This window comes from Amia ocellicauda, chromosome 13 (assembly GCF_036373705.1).
Source record: "Amia ocellicauda isolate fAmiCal2 chromosome 13, fAmiCal2.hap1, whole genome shotgun sequence".
In the NCBI taxonomy this organism is placed as follows: Eukaryota; Metazoa; Chordata; class Actinopteri; order Amiiformes; family Amiidae; genus Amia; species Amia ocellicauda.
In genome coordinates this window covers 28,245,334-28,263,839 of record NC_089862.1, presented here as the reverse complement: position 1 = coordinate 28,263,839, position 18,506 = coordinate 28,245,334, and the positions used below count along the sequence as shown (strand labels likewise).

General features: G+C 38.5%; 2 protein-coding genes across 2 annotated transcripts; one reads left to right on the top strand and one right to left on the bottom strand.

Moving 5' to 3' along the window:
* The first annotated feature begins 1,444 nt into the window (after positions 1-1,444).
* Positions 1,445-11,512, top strand: larp7 (La ribonucleoprotein 7, transcriptional regulator). The gene is made up of 13 exons (XM_066720426.1): positions 1,445-1,711; positions 2,382-2,597; positions 2,961-3,061; positions 3,264-3,347; positions 3,646-3,810; positions 5,665-5,770; positions 6,375-6,719; positions 7,076-7,214; positions 7,473-7,618; positions 8,051-8,172; positions 8,790-8,949; positions 9,253-9,344; positions 10,929-11,512. Exons 2-13 carry the CDS (start codon positions 2,390-2,392, stop codon positions 11,004-11,006), a joined length of 1,746 nt encoding a protein of 581 aa, XP_066576523.1. The 5' UTR covers positions 1,445-1,711; positions 2,382-2,389; the 3' UTR covers positions 11,007-11,512.
* Positions 11,513-13,390: 1,878 nt separating this feature from the next.
* Positions 13,391-18,506, bottom strand: LOC136766343 (stabilizer of axonemal microtubules 2-like). Its single transcript, XM_066719754.1, has 5 exons — positions 18,488-18,506; positions 18,342-18,357; positions 17,332-17,508; positions 15,331-15,533; positions 13,391-14,933 (listed from the first exon to the last, which is right to left on the bottom strand). The coding sequence occupies exons 1-5, from the start codon at positions 18,504-18,506 to the stop codon at positions 13,903-13,905; spliced, it is 1,446 nt and encodes a 481-aa protein (XP_066575851.1). The 3' UTR covers positions 13,391-13,902.

Sequence of the window (18,506 nt, the reverse complement as noted above, 5' to 3'; positions counted from 1 at the left end):
ACAGTGGTAACAAGGCATGATGGATCCATGTTCTCATTCTGTTTACGCCAAATTCTGACTCTACCATCTGAATGTCTCAACAGAAATCGAGACTCATCAGTCTTCATTTTTCCAGTCTTCAACTGTCCAATTTTGGTGAGCTTGTGCAAATTGTAGCCTCTTTTTCCTATTTGTAGTGGAGATGAGTGGTACCCGGTGGGGTCTTCTGCTGTTGTAGCCCATCCGCCTCAAGGTTGTACGTGTTGTGGCTTCACAAATGCTTTGCTGCATACCTCGGTTGTAACGAGTGGTTATTTCAGTCAAAGTTGCTCTTCTATCAGCTTGAATCAGTCGGCCCATTCTCCTCTGACCTCTAGCATCAACAAGGCATTTTTGCCCACAGGACTGCCGCATACTGGATGTTTTTCCCTTTACACACCATTCTTTGTAAACCCTAGAAATGGTTGTGCGTGAAAATCCCAGTAACTGAGCAGATTGTGAAATACTCAGACCGGCCCGTCTGGCACCAACAACCATGCCACGCTCAAAATTGCTTAAATCACCTTTCTTTCCCATTCAGACATTCAGTTTAGAGTTCAGGAGATTGTCTTGACCAGGACCACACCCCTAAATGCATTGAAGCAACTGCCATGTAATTGGTTGGTTAGATAATTGCATTAATGAGAAATTGAACAGGTGTTCCTAATAATCCTTTAGGTGAGTGTATATATATATTGGTGTCCATTCAGTTACCTCATTTGCCAATCTTTCATCTCTTCTTCTTGTAATGTGTCATTTTCAGTCTTTCAATTATGTCACTTATTGAGGTTTGATCTCAGATGCATTACTTTATTTTTCTGTCTCTTCTAGTTATTCTAAGCACACGTCTTTCAATGCTTCATTCATGTATGTATAAAATAAACAAAGCCATTTATTTTTATAATGGCAGGACATTTATTGCTGTTTTCGTCAGCAGAATTTATTTTTAGTTCATTCAAATATTATTTATGGTATTTATTAATGTTAATTGTATATGAGGAATGTATACATTTTAGCAATATGTATTGTATTGTATATTTAACAAATGTTTACAAATTTATTAATACATTATGTATTGTTCTTCTGATGCAAATCTAGTTTTAACTTTTTGTTTCGGTTGTTTTTTTTTTTTTTACTTTGATTGATTTTCTGACAACCAGCTCAGCATTACACTTCACGAAGACAAAGTGTTAGTTCCAGCATATCCTTTTATTAAAATAAAAAAAGCATTGAAGTATTTACAAAAAATGCAATAATCATACTGCCCCGTTAATATATTGTATGCTATGTAGGCCTATACATTTGTTTTTAATAAACTCTGCAGATATAGTGCATAAGCAGTGCATGCCACAATCCCAGCACTTGGCGCTCTGTTTCGCTCCGACTCGGTTTATACTTCCCGCGGACAATACGTCATCGAGCGGCGACCGAAGATAGGCTTCTTCCGAAAATGCCTGAAAAAAAAGGAAAAGAACGGTGTTACATTTAAAAACTTAATATATCAACATTTTACACTACACGGCTTATACAATATATACCTAAGGCACAGGGAACATATATGTACACATTTCAACATTTGTGATTTTTGTATTTATTAATTTGTGTGTGTAAGGTCCTTTCATGGGCTGCGTGATGCAGTAAGGCTTCATAGGCTGCAGTTTCGTTGAAGGAACTTGTACCTGTAACTTACAGTGTAAGTAAAACTTGCTGAAGTGTGCTTTTGTGTTAACGGTTATTTACAAGCTATGTCGGACAGTGTTATTTAGATATGCTTACATTTTTATTTTGGTTGATTGGGTGATCTGTGCATGACTTTTTGCACACGTTTTTTGGGGGAGTGTTGACTCAAAGTTTGGAGTTGAATGCAAGTTTGTTTCCTCTGTATGCCACTTTCTTCAGCCACACTGTAAACAGTTTCTCTGTAGATGTTAATGTTTCAATGTTGATTTTAAAACCATCATCAAGATTCATAATGAATCATGTTAGGGATGTTGAATGGTGCATTATTTAATAGGGTTTGTCAATCAGCACTGCTAGTACTGGGTGTGAATATAGTTTTTCCTTTTACAAATGCTTCTGTTAATGGAGCTTTGTTTTTAAATATTGTTATAAATATGGTTGTCATGTTGGCTTTAGTATCTTCCATTATTTGCTGTTCTGTTTTAGAACAAAGCTTAGACAAAACCATAAGACTGTGTCTGTGTGTGTGTGTGTGTGTGTATATATATATATATAAATATATAAATTACTATTTATGAAAACTATTGCAGACACAATATGTATCTGTACCAGAAATGCCATATAATTCATTACTATAATTCTTGTTATATTTATTTTATTTCACACATGAAATTATCATACAGGAGCAAAAATGATGGACACTGAGAAGAAGCCAGTAGGAAGTGAGAGCACCACGGTGGACTGCAGTGAGAAAAAGAAAGATAAAGAAAAAAAGAAAAGATCTAGAGTCAAACAGTTGCTTGCTGATGTGAAAAAGCAAGTAGAGTTCTGGTTTGGGGATGTCAATCTCCACAAAGACAGATTTCTACGAGAACTTGTTGAGAAATCTAGGGATGGATGTGAGTATTCAGTATCAGTGGGTCATCAAATTAGTTAGCTGCTTGAACAATTATCCTACATACTACAGTTGTAATTTTTATTGGACCTGCAAGTGCTTCATAAATTAATTTAACTTATGTAAGCCTTTTTTTGCTCAGTTGTGGAGTAGGTGATCTTGTTTTCCTATTCCTGGATGGGCTGTCTGTAGCTGATATATATATATACATATATATATATATATATGTAATATATGACATTAGATATGTCACGTCTGAGATGGCACTTTATTTTATTTTGTCTGTGATTGACATAGTTTAATCTGATAATCTACGATCGTGTCTTGCAATATCATTCTATCATCTTCCATTGTTAATGCTTTACAGATATTGATATTTCTGTGCTAACAACATTCAATCGTATGAAAAAGATGACAACCGATATAAAGTTAATAGCAAGAGCCCTGAAAAATTCATCTGTAGTTGAGGTAAGTTTTATTTCTTGTTTTTATAATAAAAATAAGTAACCTATCAAATTATAAGACTTGTACAAATCTACAATTTTTCATCCTGCTCTAAAATAAGTCTGCTAATGTACATTAATTGCTAAACAGTTTAATGATTAGGTTGGTAAAATAATTAATTTACACTTAATTTCAATATTGGTGATGCAATGCTTTGCTGTTGCAGGTTAATCTAGAAGGAACTAGAATACGACGACAACTCCCTCTTGGAGAGGATCCCAAGAACACAGACCAGCGCACAGTTTATGTGGTACATATTTGTGATGTTTTCAACAGAAGTACACTATTAAAAGAGATTCAATATGTAAATTGGTATCCCCCCGGCCCCCAAACCCTACCCAAAACATTTGATATATAATTGTGTGTGAGCCGTTCATACTTGTATGTATATAACAACTGAAACATAATTAGAACTAAATTTGTTAGCTCATGGGTTCATCTGCAGATTGCATCCCTTGTAGCTCCTTCTTTTGTGGCAACATGAGTTCTCTTTCTGTGTCTAAGTGGCAGGGTCCTACTTCTTTTGAACACAGCTGTGCTTTTTACAGGAACTGCTGCCCAAAAACGTCAGCCACAGCTGGATCGAGCGAGTGTTCACCAGGTGTGGGAACGTGGTGTACACCAGTGTCCCGCGGTACAAGTCCACAGGACATCCCAAGGGCTTCGCCTTTGTAGAGTTCGAAACGACAGAACAAGCACGCAAAGCCATAGAGGTAAGCACCTGTCTAACGGAGGGGATATTCTCATGAGCCTTATACACACGCTCACAAAATGCCAAAATATGTATATATGCATTTCAGTACTATTTGGCATAGTTGCCCTTTTCAAATGTACAGTGAGGGAAAAAAGTATTTGATCCCCTGCTGATTTTGTACGTTTGCCCACTGACAAAGAAATGATCTGTCTATAATTTTAATGGTAGGTGTATTTTAACAGTGAGAGACAGAATAACAACAAAAAAATCCAGAAAAATGCAATTCAAAAAAGTTATAAATTGATTTGCATGTTAATGAGGGAAATAAATATTTGACCCCTTCGACTTAGTACTTGGTGGCAAAACCCTTGTTGACAATCACAGAGGTCAGACATTTCTTGTAGTTGGCCACCAGGTTTGCACACATCTCAGGAGGGATTTTGTCCCACTCCTCTATGCAGATCCTCTCCAAGTCATTAAGGTTTCGAGGCTGACGTTTGGCAACTCGAACCTTCAGCTCCCTCCACAGATTTTCTATGGGATTAAGGTCTGGAGACTGGCTAGGCCACTCCAGGACCTTAATGTGCTTCTTCTTGAGCCACTCCTTTGTTGCCTTGGCTCTGTGTTTTGGGTCATTGTCATGCTGGAATACCCATCCACGACCCATTTTCAATGCCCTGGCTGAGGGAAGGAGGTTCTCACCCAAGATTTGACGGTACATGGCCCCGTCCATCGTCCCTTTGATGCGGTGCAGTTGTCCTGTCCCCTTAGCAGAAAAACACCCCCAAAGCATAATGTTTCCACCTCCATGTTTGACGGTGGGGATGGTGTTCTTGGGGTCATTCCTCCTCCTCCAAACACGGCAAGTTGAGTTGATGCCAAAGAGCTTGATTTTGGTCTCATCTGACCACAACACTTTCACCCAGTTCTCCTCTGAATCATTCAGATGTTCATTGGCAAACTTCAGACGGGCCTGTACATGTGCTTTCTTGAGCAGAGGGACCTTGCGGGCGCTGCAGGATTTCAGTCCTTCACAGCGTAGGGTGTTACCAATTGTTTTCTTGGTGACTATGGTCCCAGCTGCCTTGAGATCATTAAAAAGATCCTCCCGTGTAGTTCTGGGCTGATTCCTCACCGTTCTCATGATCATTGAAACTCCACGAGGTGAGATCTTGCATGGAGCCCCAGACCGAGGGAGACTGACAGTTATTTTGTGTTTCTTCCATTTGCGAATAATCGCACCAACTGTTGTCACCTTCTCACCAAGCTGCTTGGCGATGGTCTTGTAGTCCATTCCAGCCTTGTGTAGGTCTACAATCTTGTCCCTGACATCCTTGGACAGCTCTTTGGTCTTGGCCATGGTGGAGAGTTTGGAATCTGATTGATTGATTGCTTCTGTGGACAGGTGTCTTTTATACAGGTAACGAGCTGAGAGTAGGAGCACTCCCTTTAAGAGAGTGCTCCTAATCTCAGCTCGTTACCTGTATAAAAGACACCTGGGAGCCAGAAATCTTGCTGATTGATAGGGGATCAAATACTTATTTCCCTCACTGTAGTGGGTAGTACAACATCCATGTCTGCAAATGATAGTGCTTTGTGTGGGCAGTAGAATCATAAGGGACATCGTTCAAACTTCAGTTAGCAAAGTCAAATTTTATTAAATCCCTATATGTACGCCCACATGGAGAAACAAATGCATAATCATATTCCAAAATGTAATGCTTTCAGATGTAGTTAAAATAACGTCCTGGAAGCCAGTTGAGAACACAATTCTGTATGATGATCCTGAGGCACTCGGTCATTTATTCCAATGGAAGTGTTTGCTACTCTTGTTGTAATGACAAATTAATTATTACCTTCTGTTATTTCGTAGATGTTGAATAATCCTCCAGAAGATGCACCCAGAAAGCCGGGAATCTTCCCCAAGACTGTGAAAAACAAACCCATCCCCCTCAACGCCTCTGAAGATAGTGTTCATGGTAAGTACTGAGGGTCTGGTAACCAAATACAAATAACAGTTGTTGCTGCTTTTTTTTTAATCTTCAATTTTAATAATTGGAATTAGTTGTTTTTTTTTACACATTACATTTTGCTTATCATGCTTATCCTACTAGACACGTGGGGTAATACAAGTAGTCAATTTATTATATTTGGTGTCATTAGTTATTAACTAACAATAAGAATGCATTTATTTTCTTAAATCAGTCCTTTTATTTGCTGAAGTTTAAAGGGTAGCGTTGTTTTCCCATTAAAACAGGTTCTTCTAAGGAAGTAACATGCATTCTATCATATCTGCGTATAAGTCTGAGTGTTTCTATAAATGCCTCATCTCTCTGATTTACTCATGTTTTATTATTAGAAAATAGATCTGAATAATTGGGTTTGCTAATCCCTCTGTCTAATTTATTTTTTGCACTGTTCATCAGCTTGAAATTGTACCAAAGTAAATGTCAAATCAGGCGATGGGAACCAGCCGGCTAGTATACAGTCCAGATCTACGAAGAAGTGATTCCTGTTCAAAATGGGCAATAGTTTTACTTAATATGAAGTTTACATATGAAATTGTATTTCTTCATTCTTCAGAAGAGAAGAAGAAGAAGAAGCGAAAAAAGTCCCGCAGCAGCCGAAAGGAGAGCACTGGAGCGGTGGCATCGGTGGTGAAGGAGCCCGAGGCCGAGGTGAAGGTTCAGTCGTCGTCTGACAAGAAGAAGAGGCGTCGTGTGACGTCGGAGTGCTCCGAGACGGACTGCTCCGAAACCCCGAAGGTGGCTGTGAAAAGAGAGAAGAAAAGGCGCAGGTCTCAAAGCATGGAGGACTCCCGGCTCGAGAACCATAATGAAATTCCATCCAAAGTTAGGAAGACCTGCAAGGAGGAAGAGCCTCCCCAAGTTCAAGCAGAACCCGAGAGTGAGGAGACGGATATGAAAGGTAGTGTGACTCGGACTGAGTGTGCTTTCTCCAGTTCTCAGTATTTTCTTATTTTCTCCCATGTGTAAAACACTGAGCATTTTCGCTGTGAGGTCCCTTATTCAAGTAGGTGTGGTACATTTCCAATTTGTTTTATGTCAAAGTGGTGGTGTTTTTTTACTACTGTAGAATTCCAGACATGGTTCAGTACAATTCTTTGTGAGTAAATTTGTTAGCAAATAAAAATGAAAAGCTAGTGTTTATTGATTAATAGAAGCTACTAGTGTAGGAGGTAGATAGAAGCAGAGACTCTTAACAGCAAGTTGTTATAGAAACAACATTTATTTTAGCATTGAACACATTTTTCATTTTTGCAGATTTGTCAGCAGATGGGGATAAAGAGACTGTAGAGAAAAAAGACGATTCTTTGTTAAAGGCCAAGCGGAAGCGAAAGAAGAAACACAAAGAGAGACACAAGATGGGTGAAGAAGTCATTCCCCTCCGAGTTCTCTCCAAGTATGTTAGAAAGTTTCACTACTGTTTAATTATATATGGTTCGTTGCATGAACCGTTTAAGCTTTGTGTTAGAGAAGGAGATATTAATAATAATACTAATAATAATAATAATAACACTTAAGAAATTTGGTTCCCTGCATAGTTTTTGTTATAAACATTTTATAGAAGTAAAATCACATTCTGAAATTATTTCTGTTCATTTCATTCATCAGTTGTTTAGACGTTAACTTTTCAAAATGATTCCTTTTATCATTCAAGGAAAGACTGGCTAGATCTTAAGCAGGAGTATTTAGCTCTGCAGAAACGCAGCATGTCTTGTTTGAAGAAGTCAATGAATGAGATCAGACTGAAGGGGGACAGTGAAATGGAGGTGGAATCATGTCTACAAAATAAACAGGATACGGGTGAGCGAGGCTGTGATTGGTACACTCTCCTGGGGCAATGTGGGAATACTTACATGATGGTTAAGTCCTACTTTGATTTAACAATTTAGCTTTATATTAATTCTTGATAGGTGCAGAGTGGAATAACTCAGAGAACATCTATATAAAGAGGCTAACATTAAGGCAAAAGGGTTGTGGGGACTGAGACAGGTCTCAGTGAGAGAATACCTACGACTGATAAGAGCTAGATCAAATTTGATGGAAGAAGGCAGGTGGCTGCATCTAATTCTAAAGTATCCAGATAATACAGGCTTAAATTGTCATTTTAAAAAGTAAAAGGAAACGGTTGAAGAGACACATGGTGAACTATAAACTGTACAGATAGAAGTTAGGACAGCAGCAGAACAGCTACAATTTTACTTATGTAAGTGCTCTCAATTTTTTGTTTCTAAGCTGTAAACAACAAAGCAGACCAGGCTGCTGCAAAGAATTCCCCCTTGGGTCCCCAGTTTGTGAGCGGAGTCATTGTCAAAATCACTCACACTGAGCCCCTGCCGGGCAGGAAGGTTATCAAGGTAACTACGTTTAAATGTGTTTGATTGAAAGGAGAATGCAGATTCCTGTGTGAAATTAGACGGGTCCATCATTGGTTTTCAAATTGCTTTTGCTGAAGAGTTGTTGTTGTTTTATACTTGTTATCTTATTTGTATCTCGACTCTCAAATTGTTTACACAAAGCTCATACTGCATACACAGTGCTTCCAGATATAAATATGTTCTAACAGGTGGAACTGGATTTCCTTTGTAGCTCCTGAGGTGTTTAGCTCAGTTAACACTCGGCAACAAGAACACAACTGATTGCAATGTGTTTATATTCATAATCTGCTACAGCGTAGAAATGTTTGTATTTTTATACCAATCCAATCAGAAATCTGACGGAAATAGATTTTTCATGTAATCAAGGTTCTTTTCAAATGGTCCACTTCAGAACAGGCTAATTGGCAACTAATTATTATTATTATTATTTTGTTTGTTTTATATATATGTGTGTGTGTGTATGTATATATATGTGTATATATATATGTATGTATGTATGTGTGTGTATATATAGCCTTCTTGTTCCCCATTTCATGTCTCTCAAGAAAGGGGTTTGGAGTTCTATGCAGAAAACGTTCTCTCTGTCTTTGTTTCAGGATGCTTTGTCGGAGGTGTCGGCAGTGGTGTACGTAGACATCCTGGAGGGAGATGCTGAGGGTCATGTGCGATTTCAGACTCCCGAGGATGCCATGGCAGTGATACATGCTCAGTCAGAGTTGCAAAAGAAGCATAACTGGAAACTGGAGATCCTATCAGGTTGGGCAAAACAAAGTGAATGCCAACGAATACTCATAATGACGAATAAACGGGCTTCACTGTGAGACTTATTTGAACAAAAACTCCTGACTTTGGCTAAGCAGAGGGAGATGCTGACTTATATTTTTGCATGTGTGTCATTCATTCTGTTATGCAATCTGCAGCTCAGCATTTAACCATTTTAATATGTGTAACTGGTCTGGTCATGAGCAGCGTTTCAACTGACTCAACTAAACTGTTGCATTATCTTTTCAGATTAATACCCAGTTATGAGTGTTATTTTATTTTTGCTGTCTTTAATAGATGATCGTGAACAAAGATACTGGCAAAAGATTTTGGTGGACCGCCAAGCAAAATTAAATCGTCCAAGAGATAAAAAGCGTGGCACTGAAAAGGTAAGAACCAAAAGACAGTCTGTGTATGCCCTATCTATCCATACAGCAGAATAACATTTCAGAAACCTAAAAGGCTGAATTCTGAGTTTGTTAGATTTATTTGTAAAATGTATTAATACCAGCACCTCCACATACTTAACATTAGAAGTGCCGACATTTCGAACTACCTACAAGCGCCAAAGCCGGTCATTGTAACTAATAGCTCTTTAACAGCTGTGATATGATAATCAAAGGCAACTATCATATAAAACTCAGATGTTTTATTCATGAACATCAAATCCAACATTTACATAGCACAAATGGAGTATTTAAATTGAAATATGATCAGAAAACATTAATATTATTGCTATAAATAACATCAAAGCAATTTTTTTTTTCTAAACGCGCACACTGCAGTCAAAACATAAATTACTATATAGCCCACAATAAGCAAAAAGCTCAAAAATGGCATACAATAAGGGAATGAAACAAGTGTAAACATAAATGTTGGAATAATGCTCAAAAGCTCAAAAATAACTTGCATTTATCAAAACATAATTGTACACTAAAGTAAACATTTTCAACACTGTGTAAACTTTGTTTTCAACATACGGTACTTGTATTCACTGTAGCTTTGTATTTCAATAAACTATTTACTATATATTTAGCTTGCATACCTGGCAGCTTGTACAGTCCACACACGACACATTTCTGCACTTTCCCTGCAGGAGCTCGTACCTCACGCTGCATTTTGACAGCCTCTCCAGGTCAACTCTTTTTCTCCATGAATATATAGCATCGCAATAAATGCTCCTCCGCTGATGATGTCTGTGAATCATTATTTTGGTGGATGTGCTGCGCTATTGCATCTGTACTGCAGTAGCGATCGCGTATTGATCAGTGAAGTAAAAGCACTCGGTGCCATTTGGACCTGGCGTTTCACTCGCAGTGTTTTCACAGCAGTGGCACAAACCCACGAATGATCTGTCATTGCCAGTATCACTGATGCCCCTGAATCAGTCATGTTCATATACATGGCATGTCCAAAACGAGCTCTCTTCAGTCTCCGTTTCCAATCTGTGTTTATTTGCGGGTAATCACTGTATCCACTCAATCTGAATACAGCTGTAAGAAAACAGCTGTAATTCTGTACAATGCGTGTGTTTCTCAAGCACATGAAAGACTGTAGACAGGTAGAAATTGCCACTTGAGCGCCAGACTGACTGTATTGTAAAGGGCAGGCAGGATTATGTGTTATATTTGATTTATTATGTATTTAAGTGACCAGTCAGAATAACCAGATTTTGGTAATTCTAGGTAAATGTGTTTATAACGTATTTATTTTCACGTTTATGCAGCTAAAACGCTGTAAGCATGTTTAATACGTATAGTTAGGAGAAGTCATGAATGGGTATGTGCAGTGTATTTAGGAACACAGAGTAATTCAAATTTTAATAACCAAATTGGTCAAATTGACCAGCTCTGTGCTTCTAGTGTTAAATACTTGTTTTCCTTAATTTTGTGAACTACCTCAAAATATTAAATAGTTTTGTTTGTACTTTGCTCCAATGGTATATAATGATATTGTTCTCCCTTCTTTTAAAGCTGATTGCAAAGGCAGAGAAAATCATTCTAGCAAGGACAAAAGAAGCAAGCAAGCACATACATTTCACTGAAGACTGAAGAAACTGCAGACTCAGAAGTGAGACGTCTGTATTATTTCTTCATCTTGGATTTATTTCTTGTACTGTGTATATTTTTTTTACAAGACGTAGTGTAAATTGCGTGGGTTTTTTATGTCCTATTGTTTAATTTTGTAATTAAATCCTATCAGTTCATTTCCGAAGCTTTTAACTTCTACGTTGGTTGATGCATGTCTGATAGGCACAGAATACATTTGAATTTACTCCAGATTATTTCAATTGTTAATGGCCAGTCCATCCAGAATTCAGAAATGGCTACATTCGAGAGATCTCTATAAAATAAACACCAGCAATACTATTTATTTTAAACAGAATAAAGCATTTGCTATTATTATAGCATCTTCAATGCTAATTTGTTTCTTTAGCATGTCTGTTCAAAGTTAACTTCAAAAAAGTGTTTCTACCTGGACTGGTCCTGTTTTTTTGTGTTTCTCTATCAGTGAGATGACTGCAAGCAGCCAATAAAGTTGTAACGAATTTGCAGTATTGGTATTTGATATTACACCTTTGTTATTTTTCATTGAGTGTCTTCATTATATTTTCATGTGACACTCAGTCCTAAATGAACATTTAAAAACTCTGTGAACTAACAATGCCTTCTGATAATCTGATAGAGCTCTTGATTTGTCAAGACATTAGTGACATCTGAATTTTAACTTTTAACTTGCAATGAACACAATTGTTACACCATGCATATATATATATATATATATATATATTACACTCACCTAAAGGATTATTAGGAACACCTGTTCAATTTCTCATTAATGCAATTATCTAACCAACCAATCACATGGCAGTTGCTTCAATGCATTTAGGGGTGTGGTCCTGGTCAAGACAATCTCCTGAACTCCAAACTGAATGTCTGAATGGGAATGAAAGGTGATTTAAGCAATTTTGAGCGTGGCATGGTTGTTGGTGCCAGACGGGCCGGTCTGAGTATTTCACAATCTGCTCAGTTACTGGGATTTTCACGCACAACCATTTCTAGGGTTTACAAAGAATGGTGTGAAAAGGGAAAAACATCCAGTATGCGGCAGTCCTGTGGGCGAAAATGCCTTGTTGATGCTAGAGGTCAGAGGAGAATGGGCCGACTGATTCAAGCTGATAGAAGAGCAACTTTGACTGAAATAACCACTCGTTACAACCGAGGTATGCAGCAAAGCATTTGTGAAGCCACAACACGTACAACCTTGAGGCGGATGGGCTACAACAGCAGAAGACCCCACCGGGTACCACTCATCTCCACTACAAATAAGAAAAAGAGGCTACAATTGGCACAAGCTCACCAAAATTGGACAGTTGAAGACTGGAAAAATGTTGCCTGGTCTGATGAGTCTCGATTTCTGTTGAGACATTCAGATGGTAGAGTCAGAATTTGGTGTAAACAGAATGAGAACATGGATCCATCATGCCTTGTTACCACTGTGCAGGCTGGTGGTGGTGGTGTAATGGTGTGGGGGATGTTTTCTTGGCACACTTTAGGCCCCTTAGTGCCAATTGGGCATCGTTTAAATGCCACGGCCTACCTGAGCATTGTTTCTGACCATGTCCATCCCTTTATGACCACCATGTACCCATCCTCTGATGGCTACTTCCAGCAGGATAATGCACCATGTCACAAAGGTCGAATCATTTCAAATTGGTTTCTTGAACATGACAATGAGTTCACTGTACTAAACTGGCCCCCACAGTCACCAGATCTCAACCCAATAGAGCATCTTTGGGATGTGATGGAACGGGAGCTTCGTGCCCTGGATGTGCATCCCACAAATCTCCATCAACTGCAAGATGCTATCCTATCAATATGGGCCAACATTTCTAAAGAATGCTTTCAGCACCTTGTTGAATCAATGCCACGTAGAATTAAGGCAGTTCTGAAGGCGAAAGGGGGTCAAACACAGTATTAGTATGGTGTTCCTAATAATCCTTTAGGTGAGTGTATATATATATACTGTACATTTGTACAGTAAATCCTATTTAGTTAGCAGGTTTCATAGCCCACAATATAGATACAATGTATATAGATGTATTTTTAACATGATTTGAACATTGAACATGTCTATATTTCCTGCTAACATTGGTGAGGTTTTTCTGTTTGTCTTGAGGAAATGTTTGGTTGCATAATGATTCATTCCAGAGCAGTCAGGGTTTAGATATTACCAATATTTTGGCACACAATTCAGTTTTGCAATACACCCTTTTCATTTACACATGGGGAGTATTCCAAATACAAGCTTTGGTTTAGTACTGGGAAACCGTGGTGAAACAGGGTTTGCAGTTCAGAAGGTTTTTGATAGATTTATTGTGAGATTTAGCACCACGAATCGCATATGGTTTACATTCATAAATAATTGAAATTATTTCTCCAACCATACAGGCACAAAAAATGCCATTCATTTTTATATTAATCTCCAAACTCGTATCGTAACAACCGCATCAACCTTACATAGAAGCTCAAAAGCTCATGTCAGTATGCGAGTATCGCATCTGTATCATAATAAAATATTTTTTTAACTAAATTAACAAAGTCTGGTCAAGTGGTTTATTTCTACACACCCATGTATTTTGCTACGATTTCACTGTCAAAATGTTGCTTTTTAGTTTTTAGTTTTCTTCAATATTTTTTTCTTTTGGTTTTTATTCTTTCTTTATCTTTTTCCTAATCTTGGTTACTACTTTCCACTGAAAACAAATCTTAAATGTATTCTATGCTTTTTAGATTTTCAATACAGTGATTTTGGAGTGCATTATTTAAGGTAACAAAAGTCCCACATGGAAATAAAGTCACCAAACATAAAATAAACCACAACACTTCACATTCATTGAAAATATTCTCTGAATATTCCAAAATATTTCATATACCATAAAAAAAGTCAGGCTGCATTTCGGATTTCCTTGTGCCTCGCTGGGTTTTTACCTGCTGCTGGTTTCCTGGTGGTGTTTGGTTTGCTGGTTGTTTTTATTGCTGAACCTGACATGTGGTTGTTACCTGAAGTACTGCGGTAAAGCTTAGGACCATGGGATGCTGTTGCTTCACACTCAGAACCTGGTGGGACAGGTAAACTGGCAGGGCAAACTTTGATCTCCTTTTCAGTGGTACGGCAGGTGGTATCGTTTTCCATGGTCAAAGGCGACATAGTGGTCTGGGCAGGTTTGTATTTCAGAGATCGGCAAAGAGTGTGTGGCATGTAGTGAGACCGGAAGGTGGTGGTGCTCTCAAACGGGCCCACAGATTTCTCCATTTGCTCGAGCTGTACGATGGGGGATCTTTTCTTGGCTTCCCATGGCTTGTAATCCTCCTTCATGGTCGATTGATTGTGTAAGAGTTTGCCTTTCTTCCAGGCCTTAACGTGGGTGTGAGTCACAGCTGAGGGCTGGACGCTGTGCCCTGTGAAATGTGCATGAGTCATAGAGGTTGTGTCCATGGTTCCTTCAGGGGTTTTATACTCGGCAGGCTTCCGTACATGTGGTGGCTGTACGGGCCAGGGCTTGTATTTATCCCGAAATTCTGTGGATGCTTCAAATGGGGATGGATTAATATGCCAGGTGTCTTTGGATTTGATTGGTTTGGTCAGTACCCCCTGTAAGCCCTTGTAGTCATTTTTGTGAGTAGTTAGAGCATCAAAGGGGGCAGCCTGTGGCCTGTAGGGTTTCCTCTCACGACGTAATCTTGGTTGCACATTATGGGAAATATACTCCACTTTGTAGTTGGTCAGGTCATTGAAAGGCAGGGATTCCTTCACCTCCTTGGCTGGCTTGTAGCTCTCCCTCATTTCAGTGGGGACCTTGGCCCCATAGTCATCATGAACAGTAGTACTATTGCTAAACTTGCCTCCACTCAACTTCAGATTGCTTTCTGTTCTGAAGATCTCTTGCTTTGGTATCCCCCATGAACGGTAATCATCTAAGAGGGAAAAATTAAAAACAGGATTATAGCTTAAATGGGATGGAGAGGTTTTAGTTTTGTTTTGAAAAAAATCATCTGATTGTTTCTTGTGCAGAGGCATTCTTGTATCAGTACGAGTATGTATGAATTTGTCACAGATGCTTTAATCCAATATATTACTGTTTAAAACATTACACTACACAATTGCAATTGTATAGATAAAAAGAATTAAGTGAAAAACAAAAAAGCAAGAGCACCACATGCTCATATTGAAACCACACCCTTTCAAAATGTGTACATTTTATAGAACATGGTTTTAAAATGTTGACCTTTGAGGTGCCTTCCGATTCAGATTAAGTTTACTACTGCATTACTTCTGCTAAATCATTCCACAATGGGTTTACAGTCTGTATACCTTTATATGTGGGAATGACGTCCATCTTAGCCGAGGATGGCCTGTACTCAGCAGGTTTGAGCTTAGGAGCCTGATGGTGGTTGGGGTACGACTTGTACTCCTGAGAGTAAGTGGTGTCCAGTCTCATGACTCCCTCTGGCTGGATGTACTCCTTAAAAGTCTTTGTGGGTTTCTGTGGCATTTCATGTCGTACATAATCTGCCCTAAAATAAAAAACTGGTCTTGATCAAAGCTTTCAGGTTTTTATTTCAGTAAATCCCATTTCAATGTCCTCCCTTCTTTAGGATTTGTATCTCCACTCACTGCTTCAAACCCACACCTCACCTGAGAACAGCTTTAATTTCCCCATACTGATCTCTCAGCTGAAATTATATAAATCTGCTACTAAGTTCAAGGGAGAGATCAGGTGTTTGATCTTCTATGGAGTTGATATTTTAATCTATATTTTGTTTGACGTTATACCAAAATCAGAGTATTTATGTTAAAACATGAACATAAACAACAGAGATAAATGTTTATGGGCCACTAACTCAAATATTCCAAATGACACTTAGAACAGGGGATGTGCCAACTGACTGGAAGACGGCAAATGTCATACCAATCCACAAGAAAGGGGACAAAACTGAGCCAGGAAATTACAGACCAATCAGTCTCACCTGCATCACCTGTAAAGTGTTGGAAAAAAATGATTAGACAGAAAATAGAGGAGCATCTTCATGAAAACCATATTGTTGGAGATAGTCGACATGGGTTTAGACGAGGCAGATCATGTCTTACTAATTTATTAGAATTTTATGAACATGCAACTGCAGCTGTAGATCACGTGAAAGCATATGATATGATATACTTAGATTTCCAAAAAGCTTTTGATTAGGTTCCACACCAAAGACTGATCCTCAAATTGGAAGCTGTAGGCATTCAGGGTAATGTAAGTAGATGGATTATGAACTGGCTGATGTCTAGGAAACAGAGGGTGTCGATTAGAGGAGTCGCTTCTAACTGGAGTGAGGTTGTTAGTGGAGTTCCACAGGGATCAGTATTAGGGCCTTTGCTTTTTCTAATCTATATTAATGATCTGGACTATGGGATAGTTAACAAACTTGATGATACTAAAATAGGTGGCAGCACAGGTTATTCAAAGGGACTTGGATAATATTCAGTTGTGGGCCGACACCTCGCAGATGAAATTCAATGTGGACAAGTGCAAGGTAATACATGCAGGTAACAAAAATGTCCACTATAATTACACTATGGGAGGAATAGAACTAGATGAAGTAATTTACATCAACAATGTGGGGAAGCAATAAAAAAGGCAAACACAATGTTAGGGTATATTGTCAAAAGTGTAGAATTTAAAACAAGGGAAGTAATGTTAAGACTATAAAGCACTAGTTAGAGCTCATCTGGATACTGTGTACAGTTCTGGGCTCCACACTTCAAGAAAGATATCGCTGCTCTAGAGGCAGTTCAGAGGAGAGCAACCAGACTTATTCCAGGTCTGAAGGGAATGTCCTACTGAGAGACTGAGGACCTGAACCTTCTCACCCTGGAACAGAGGAGACTACGTGGGGACTTGATTCAAGTCTTCAAAATCATGAAAGGCATCGACCACATCAAACCAGAGGAGCTTTTCCAGATCAGCAGGGACACACGCACCCAGGGACACAAATGGAAATTGGGCTTCTAGGCATTCAAGACGAATAACAGGAGACACTTCTTCACACAGAGAGGCGTCACAATCTGAACAAACTCCCCAGCGATGTGGTTGAAGCTGAAAATTTGGGAACATTCAAAAATAGACTGGATAGGATCCTTGGATCACTTAGTTATTAACAGACACCAAACGAGCATGACGGGTCAAATGGCCTCCTTTCGTTTGTAAACTTTCTTATGTTCTTATGTTCTTAATGAGTTTTTACATCTCAACCCAATTCAATTAAATTCATTTTATTTTATCTGATAACCCCACTGGTAAACTTCATGCAGTCTAACACTTCTTACCGAGAGGTTGTGATCTCTTCCATTTTGGCAGTCGGCATCTGATACTCATTCTTGGGTTTGTATGGCTCTCTGGTTGCAGAGAGACCATGGGGGCGGAACGTCTCTTTATATTCTGTGAGATAGCTGGTTGCCTCCGAGACGAAAAACGTTGTAGGCTGGTGTGGGCAGCTGTGCCGTCTGTAATTAAAGAAGTCCAACATTTAGCTGATTGGGTCGCAAAAGGAGCCATTCAGCATTTACAGTAACTCAACTGGAAGACAATATACTTAGTTATCAGTAAGTAATAAACGGTGAGTCTATGAAAATGCTGATAAGAAAATACAATTTTATTTTAGACATAGATTTTGTTCTTATAATGATTTCTACAGTTATTATTGATTTAATTAATTTTCCTACCTTTGCCTAAGCTGTGCCCATGCATTTTCTTCATAGTAATCACTTTTAATATGTCAGTTCAAAAGATATTTATACTGGAATAGTTGATCAGTGTAGACTCAATATATATTAAGCAGAGATGACAGAATCACATTGAACATCTGTTATAGCAAAATGAATCGTGTAAGAAATTAAAAAGCAGGACTAAGAGGTTCTCCAGATGAGTCTGTCTTGCTACTTTAGCCTAGGTCTGTGACACATTACATCTGAAGCCTGCCATACTCAACTATTATCAAAAACCATTCTCTTTTACACAGGGAAACACTGAATCTCAAAACATTACATTACGCAACTGAAATTCTTCTTAAAACAGCAATGCATTCCCAAGACTCCAATAAACTTTGGCCCTACAACCGCATAACTGCAATTATTATAATACCATAACATCTCCATTGCTAACTATAATTGGAGAGAACAAATAATAATCACTTACGAATAAATGGAAACAAAACATATCTCACCAATAATCTCAGAAATATGCTGTGGTTGAGGCTTGTAAAGCAATACATTAATTCTAGTGAGAACAGCAAATACTGAAAGTACTGTTAGAAAAGCATAAATATCCAAGGACTTACCTCTCAGTGGAAAATCCTGGCCACAAAACACGGTTAATAAAGTGAAACACAAAAGCAGTGCTTCAATTATTCAAACAGCCAAGCTGAGTACAAATGGACAAGGCAGTAGAGGAGAAAGTAGCTATAAATACCATTGGATTACTCACTCCAGAGGCTGATAGTCAT